This window comes from Hydra vulgaris, chromosome 15 (assembly GCF_038396675.1).
Source record: "Hydra vulgaris chromosome 15, alternate assembly HydraT2T_AEP".
NCBI classification, from domain to species: domain Eukaryota; kingdom Metazoa; phylum Cnidaria; class Hydrozoa; order Anthoathecata; family Hydridae; genus Hydra; species Hydra vulgaris.
Genome location: NC_088934.1, coordinates 15,901,664 through 15,910,739, shown reverse-complemented (window position 1 = coordinate 15,910,739; position 9,076 = coordinate 15,901,664). Strand labels below are relative to the sequence as shown.

Genomic DNA, 9,076 nt, shown 5'->3' with positions numbered 1-9,076 from the left:
CTATAAGCTTTAATAACAAGTTTAAAATAAATAAAAATGATAGCTATAATCTTAGAGCGAATATGTTCAACACATATAAACTGCCTCGGATAATAAACAAATATTCAGAGTACAGCATTCTATATCGAGGTCCAAAAGTATGGAATACTTTTCAAAAAGGATTCAAAGGTACGGTAAATTCGTTAAGTTCATTCAAGTTTTTAACAAAAAAAGAAATTTTTAAAATATAAGAAACGTTTTTGGTTAATGATACTTTGAATAATTTCTCATAAATCTGTTTTTGTTTTATTTCTACTTTTGTTGGTTGCTTAGCAATTTTATTAGCGAATTACGCGTTTTATTACGATATTTTATTGAAATTTTATTACGCATATCGTAACATATTACGATATTTTTTTGAAATCTTGTTATAGGGGCTCTATGAAAAGATTGCGATAACGTACTGTCATCCTCATCTTCTTTGAGCCCCTATCTGTTTTACTTATTTTATTTATTAAAATTTTATATTACGAAGTTGTAAAATCTTATATTATATTAAAACAGAGAAAGGAAAAAAAAAAAAAAAAAAAAAGAAAGCTTCATTTATAGAATAAATTGGGTTTGGTACATTTTTGTATTCTTTTTCGTTTTTTCAATGAGATCTGTTTATGATTTAGCTAGGTCATCGTCAACATAAGAATTTGTTTTTTTACATATGTTATGCAATACAAAACAAGCATAAGTAACAGTAGGAACAGCCTCTAGTTTAAGATTAACCTTTCTTGTTAAAATACCCCATCTAGCTTTAAGGCGACCAAAAGCGCATTCAATAGAATTTCGTGCTGCTCTAAGCATGTTGTTAAAAATTACCTCTTCATTATCTGAACAATGTTCATATTCTTTTATACAGAATAGTAGTAATGGATAGGCTGGATCACCAATAAGATAATTAGGTATCTTCTCTGCTTTTTTTGTTGGTTTTTGAAACGTTTGAGGAAGAATAGCATTTCTCAACTTCATATTTATTGATGAGTTTGCAAACACTTTAGCATCATGTACACTTCCTGGCCACATGCACTCAACATCCATAAAATAGCCTTTGTAATCACATACAGCTTGAACACTAAGAAAAAAATATTGCTTATAGCAAAAAAAATCTTGCGAGTTAGTTAATGGACGACGAATAGGTATATGGGTGCCATTGATGCATCCAAAGACTTGTGTCATTCCAAATTTATTTTCAAACCCTGAAACTTTATTTCGCATCTCAGTTTGATTTTTTGAAAGAAATAGATACTTTGGCCCAAGATTTTTTGATATTGCCTTACAAACTGAAATTATAACAACAGAACTGCAATTCAAAAAGTATTTGCAGCCATTCCCAAAGATCCAGTATTTTTTAAGTTATATAAAGTAATAGCTACTTTTTTATCTGCTGATAAAGCTCTAGAATTTGGCGAAAAATGGTCAGGAGATAAATATGGGCTTAACTCTGAAGCCAAATTCATAAAAAGAAACCGTGAAAGCCTAAAATTTGTTTTCCATACATCAATGGGAGCTACACCAGTTATTATATAATACTATTAGGCTTTTGAGAAGCATTATTTGTGTTACAACACCAGTTAAACATATTGTTAAAATGCAATGTGTTTTTTTGTCGATAGCCGCCATCTTTAAAGTTATTGTTTTACCGATAAAGAGGCTAACCCCGCTAGAAAAAGCCAGCCTGACCTCGATATCATTTTTTAATTGTTTGGCAAAAATTCATATAAACGCAATTTTAAGACTGGCTCGCTTTCTGGGCTAGCTCGGCAAACGAGTTAGCCCAGAAAGCGAGCTAGCCCAGAAAGTCTATATTAACACGCCCTCAGAAGATTAACTCAGAAGATAGAAAATTGTACCTTACTAAGTGTATATTACACATCCTACCCTAGGGTACAAATTTCTCCCTATTTTTAAAGAGTTTAGCTCTGCTACTACAATGTTTTCTTCTCGGGGAGTAATTGAAATTTATCTTTTATCTCACTATATTCTAGGAATTAAACTTAGAAACAAAATTAAATAAGAAATAAATCTACAATGAGCAAAGAAATATACTATTTTGATATAGTTGAAAATAAACGTTCAAAGCAATTTGTGAATTTTTCAAAATAAAAAGAAGAGGAACATCTGGCACAAAATATTTTTTTACATTTTACATTACATTTATATTTCTTGATTTTACACTTATCTCTTTAGTTTGGATCAATAAGTCATTAATTGCTTTCCTAATTTATAAATAGACACCAAATGCAGGGAAATCCTGATAAGAAACAGTTCAAAAGGTGCTTAAATGTTTAGTGGTTGCAGATATGTCAATATAATAAATTAGGCTTATACATTCATTTTTGTTTATGAAGTAATTATACTTTTGCATACAATATAGAAACACAAAATTAGAAAAAAAAAAATTTTTTTAAAACATTCAGCATCGGTCAAAGGTTACCAAGACCGATGCCAATATATATGTACGTATATATACATATATATACATATATATATATGTATATATACGTACATATATATTGGCATCGGTCTTGGTAACCATTGACCGATGCTGAATGTTTATATATATATATATATATATATATATATATATATATATATATATATATATATATATATATATATATATATATATATATATATATATATATATAAATATATATACACACAAACATATATATATATATATATATATATATATGTAAATATATATATATATATATATATATATATATATATATATATATATATATATATATATATATATATGTATATATATATATATATATATATATAAATTAGTAAAAACACTTATCTAACTTTTGATTACTTCAACACTGTGTTTCACCATCAGTAGGTTCATCAGGAAAAAATATATATATATAAAACATATATATATATATACATATAAATATAAATATATATATATATATATATATATATATATATATATATATATATATATATATATATATATATATATATATATATATATATATATATATATATATATATATATATACTGCGCGGCATAATGATGAGACACCCCAAAAATATTTATAAAACTCTACTATACATTTATATTTAAAAACTTATTTTTATAGTAAATGAGAGCAAAAGGATTACAAGACTAAACAACATAAAAAAATTTGTTTTAAACCTAACTCGCATTTTATTAAAAAAAAACTGTTTTTTTAGTGCGACAAAATTATAAGACACTTTCGGAAAAAGTTCATATAAATTGTCATTTATATAAAAAGACGTCTCAATTTTAAACAATTAATAGTGGGTACTTTTACCATTTTTTTGAATCACTTCAACCATTCTAGAAGGTAAAGAATTATACAACTTTTTATGTACGAAATGTCAATTGCATCCCATGCAGATGCGATGGATGATTTCAAGTCAGCTAGTGAAATATAATGTTTACCACCTTTAAATACTATATGTGACAGCTGTGCCCAAGCATTCTCAATAATGCTCAGGTCTGGAGATCTAGCTAACCACCTCATTGTTTCAATTTTACTGCTGTTGAAATATTCCTTAACTATCTTAGCTGTATGAACACTTCTTGAACAATTAAAAGATAATCCTTAGCCTTCATTTTTCCGTCAATAAAATGAACTTTTGTGAAAGGTATTATGAATAACTCGCTGAACTGTACGTAAATTAGAAATCACACCTGCTTCTGCGTTAATTTGACGTGCAGTTAATGAAGAATTTGAAGCTTTTCTCAACAACCTTCGCCTATCACGGTCACTTATTGTTGATGGACGTCCGGGACTTTTTTTTATTTCATACATATGAGGACTATTAACGTAGTTTTTAATCACAGTTCGGCTGCGTCCAATAGCTCTAACCATGTAACTAAAGGAGTGACCCATTTTCGATAAGTTAAAGAGCAATTTTTTCTCATCTAGACTCAACGGTGCAGCACGACCCATTATTAATTAATTTTTTATTATATACTTAATAAAAAAAAACCTAAACTAAATTTTTGACAGTTCACAAAAGTTTACAGTTAAATAATCGTCTGTGGTGTTTACATCAAATAAATATTCTTAATCAAATAAGTATTCTTAAATATTCTTAATTGCCCACACATACGTTTTTTGTAAAATTGTCTTATAATTTTGTCACACTGAAAAAACAGTTGTTTTTTTTTCATAAAATGCGAATTACGTTAAAAATAAATTTGTTAAAATGTTGTTTAGTGTTGTAAACCCTTTGCTTTCAAAATAAAAATTAGTTTTTAAATTTTAATGTATATTAGAGTTTTGTAAATCTTTTTGGGGTGTCCTATCATTTTGTTAGAAAACATTGAAAACGTGTTCAATTCCTCTAGGTTGTGGACTTTTTATAAAAGATAGGCAAATAATAGTTAATTTCGTGCTTTTTAGGTAAAAGTTCATCAAACTATACAGTACAGGAGCATGGGGTTGAAAAAAAGTCATAACCCTAGTGTATATATAGCTGCTTATCTAATTTATAGTTACTACAGAAGCAATACATGGCGACGTACAAGCCTAGCGATAGTATCATTCAGAAGAACAAGCATGTCTGGACCAATAATCTGGTAAAGTTTGAAGACTCTCATAAAAGAAGAAGAATGGTCCCTTAAGAAGATTATTCACTGGAAGAAAAGTACAGAATTTCTCTCCAAAAGCAAATTATCGGGCGCTGCCGTTTCCTTGGACCAAAAATCAAAGGAAGAAAGGAGCGAATAACGCAAATTTCCAAAGAAGTCACCAAATCATGAAAGAATTAACTGAACTTTTCTCATGTATTTGATCAAGTTATATGAGCAAAGCTTGATAAAATACTGAAATGTTATGATGAATGTGTCAAGCGGGAAAACTACGAACCCCTTGATGAAATTTTTGATATTACTAAAGTGAATGGATCATAGTTACCTTCCGAGGACAAGCGATTGTACCTTCTCCAAGTGGAAAGCAAAGGAACAGCGCGATACTCTATCAGCCAGGCGGCCAGTAAAGAAACGATCAAACCCTCTAAAAGAAAAAAACTTTCTAATAGGTCATCAAACTCATCATCTTACTATCCTGGTTTAGTGGTTCTGACTCTGAGGCTGATGACATGAAAACAATGAAGAAGAAGAAGAAGAAGAAGAAGAAGAAGAAGAAGAAGAAGAAGAAGAAGAAGAAGAAGAAGAAGAAGAAGAAGAAGAAGAAGAAGAAGAAGAAGAAGAAGAAGAAGAAGAAGAAGAAGAAGAAGAAGAAGAAGAAGAAGAAGGTGAGACTACTCTTACAACAAGCAGAAAACATCATAAAAGCAAAATTGCAGTCAACTTAGTGTGACCTACACAAGAGTATTAATAAACAAAGTTGCTAAGATATGCAAGCAATTGGTTTGTGAAGGCATTGACATCTCAACTCCATGTCAATCAGCTGTTTACAAGTCAACAATCAAAGAGGCAATCAAGCTGAAAAAAGAAAAGATAAAAAAGTTGCATGTGGAAAGTTGGTCCTTACACTTTGATGGCAAGCACATCAACGGAATCGATCTTAAAAATGAAAGAAGAGAAATCAAATTGGATGTTCTGGGCTTGGTAGATGGCAGGGGAAAAACTATTGAAAATTTATTGTATTACATGACTATACATTCTAAATACATTTGAATATATAGTAGCACTTATGTCAAAACCAATTTTTCAATGGCAGGGTGAACTTTTTTTAAAAGATATACAAATAATAGTTCATTTTAAAAATGTTTTTCTTTTTTTACCTTTCGGTGCAAATTAATGCAGTTTTAGGCTCCAGTAGCACGCAAAGATCTCGGAAAAGATATCTCCAAAAGTAATGTAATTTTTTTCCGTTTTAAACATTTGAGGTATCTAAATGTCCTGACTAAATCTGTGAATACTTTTTGAATTTTTATTTTTGTATGCTTTTTCTACGCCTCTAAATTTTGGTTGAAGTTTGAACATTAATGACCCAAAATATAATTTATTTGAATTTTTATTCAAAATTTTTTTAATTTCAGGGCATAAAGCTTATCCATATTTCATAAAGCTCATCTATATTTCAAGTTTACTAGACAAAAAAGATCCTTTAATTATTTCCAAAAAAATGAAAAATAGCACCGCAGATAAAAATGCAAATCAAATTTTATATATTGAATACATAAGTGTATTAACAGGCAAACAAAGGCCAAAAATCATCCTTTTCATATACTGATCCTTTTTCATCATTTTCTTATCATCAAGCCCTTTTCTTGTTGCTCTAATCTTTTTCTTTTTTAATAGTTTTATCAAAGACGAAATTTAAAAAAATGCCATGTTTTCTATTGAAGATCAAGACATTTTTGTAACCAAAACTGTTTACTTCACCGTAATAGTTAAAAAATGCCACGTTTTCTATTAAAGATCAAAACAGTTTTGTAACCAAAACTGTTTACTTCACCGTAATAGTTATAGTAATCTCAAGGTAAAAAACCTGGGAAAATGTTAATGATCTCACATGATGTTCTTTCAATTTATCAAACAAAATATTAACATTACAGTATATAACGTAAACTTTTTAATTAATTTAATAGTAGAATGTATTATTAAACGGCAATACAGTATTTTAAAGGTGAAAAAATCATCAAAATTAAACTATTTTACAAAACTTTATGAGGATTTGAGTAACAAACTATTGATGAATGGATTTGTAGAAAAAACTGTGATCAAATCTTTAACTTTTCTTTTTAAGTTATTTTAATTTAGCAAATTTTTATTTAAATGTTTATAAGTTTGTATGAAAAGATTGATGTGAGAGTGGAGTGCAAATTTAAATAGTTCTCAAACTTTGGGCATATCCACGAGACAAGAGAAGGCACCAAGTCATCTACTATCTAAAAATGTATATTTTTCTATATAAGACTTTTTTATAAGCTTAATATTCCAGGTTAGCAGCAAGTATTAGAGAAAAGATTTTAGAGTTAGAAATTTAACACATCCTATAACCAGGGCAACAAGGGTGAGTTGCGCCATTCTTTTTATTGACCTTTGTTTACCTTAATATCTAAAAAATTTTATAACATCTGGTTTTTTTATCTAAAAGTTTTTTTTTAATCTAAAATTAGATAAACTAGTATAAAATATATTTTATTAAATGACGTACCTTTTTTGCAAGTTACACTTCTATTTTTTCTCAAGTGTTGTTTTAAGTGGTGTGAATGGTGAAATAACAAGTTGTTTTTCACACAACTTGTTATTTCACCATTCACACCACTTGCACAAGTAACATTATTGTACATTATTACATATGGCCAGTATCCTGACTGGTTGTTACATATCTTTAATAAGAGCAGGCTTTTTTTTCATTTTACGATTTTACTCGTGATATATATAGTAAAATAAGAAGCTGAAAGACTTTTACAAAATATACACCACCAACATATTTATGTTTATACACATATAACACCGCAAACATATTTATGTATATACACATACCGAAGGTTGAAAATAATGCATAGATATAATATATTAAAGTTTTAATTCATAGATATTAAATATATCATATGAGGAAAACTTATTACTACATTTTTACATAAAATTTTGTAGAATTTTAAAAAGTTTTCCATATAATATAAATGCATTTTGTTTAATTTAGTTTTAAAAACAGATAGAGTAATAAAAAGATAAAGATTTGGTAATATTATTCCAAAAATGGGGTGCACGATATGCCATTTTACTCCAAAAGTCGGGCGCGCGATAGACAATACAAAATGAATTGAATTTTGTTCTTCAAATAGTTTCATTTAACAAACTACTAAATCTTAATGTATACTTGTTTTAAGGTTTCAAAGAAAAAAAGATCTTTTAACACAATTAGAAATTAATTATTTTGCCATTGTTGTCATATAACTAAAAAATAGAATATTATATAGTATATGTTTACATACATTTAGTAACTTTATACCATCGAAAAGATTTTAGGAATAAAAAGCGATCTGCATAATTAACGCAAATCGCAGGACATTAGAGACATTGTAATTTACTTTTCTCAGTACTTCCCAAGGTAATGATTGTATAGTTTGTACTATTGTGCATAAATGGGTAATAATATTGGATTTTTTTTGTTTAGATTCGGGGTTTAAATATTAGCTTGCTTACCTGCTGTTCATCCAGCAATCAAGACCTGCTTTAAAAATGTTATCTGATTGTGCGTTAACCAACTCGCCTGGCAAGCTATTTCATAAACTGGCTGATCTGTTGAATAAAAAATTTTCACGACTTGCTTCCTTAGTGATTTCTTTGACATATTTAAAGCAATAACCTCCTGTTTGAGTTTGTTAAAAACTTATATTTTTGATTGTTTTTAAATTTTTAAAATTGTTAAAAAATTTAAAAAGTTGAATTGTGTCTACTCTTTGTCGTCTTTTTGTCAAGGTAGTCAAGTTGAGAGCTTTGAGATGATTCTCATAGTTGATTTTTTTTTGATGATATTTATCTAGTCGCACAATGTTAAATTCTTTATAAAAATTCAATATAACCCTTTTAAATTGGTGACTGGGTACCGCAAACTCTAATTTGATTGGTTGCAAAAAAGAAACATAAAGCAATCTTAGGAGTCTAATATATAAACGTACAAAGCATTTTCTAATCCAAACCAACATTTGGTTGGACTTTGCTTGCGCATTTTATTAAATAATTTTATTATTTAAGATGATTACTCCAAGATCACATTCAGATTCTAATACGTTTACCTTTTTTATTGATACAAAGGAGTGATATTTTGTTATTCCAGTCAAAGTGCATGACCATATATTTAGAAATATTAAATTTCACAATTCAGTCCTTAAGTCTTGCAAAGTAAGAATTGATGCACAGGAACGCTTTTCATTCAAAATTAGATGTTCCATAAGCAAAATTTTTTTATGTGGGACTGTGACAAACACCATGGTGACATCCAATAAATCAACATCAATGGGTTTACCATTCTCTAAGGTCTTTGAACTAAAATCAAGCGTTTCATGTAGACTTGTTGAGCATGATTTTTTTTAACAAAACCGTACTGTTGCTTGACTTAGTTTGAACTTTTAAAGG

The 9,076-nt window shown here is 28.4% G+C and overlaps 1 protein-coding gene across 1 annotated transcript; it reads right to left on the bottom strand.

The window, feature by feature from the left end:
- Positions 1–645: 645 nt before the first annotated feature.
- LOC136091788 (putative nuclease HARBI1) lies at positions 646–3,968 on the bottom strand. Its single transcript, XM_065819501.1, has 2 exons — positions 3,707–3,968; positions 646–1,310 (listed from the first exon to the last, which is right to left on the bottom strand). The coding sequence occupies exons 1-2, from the start codon at positions 3,966–3,968 to the stop codon at positions 646–648; spliced, it is 927 nt and encodes a 308-aa protein (XP_065675573.1).
- Between the last annotated feature and the right edge of the window lie 5,108 nt (positions 3,969–9,076).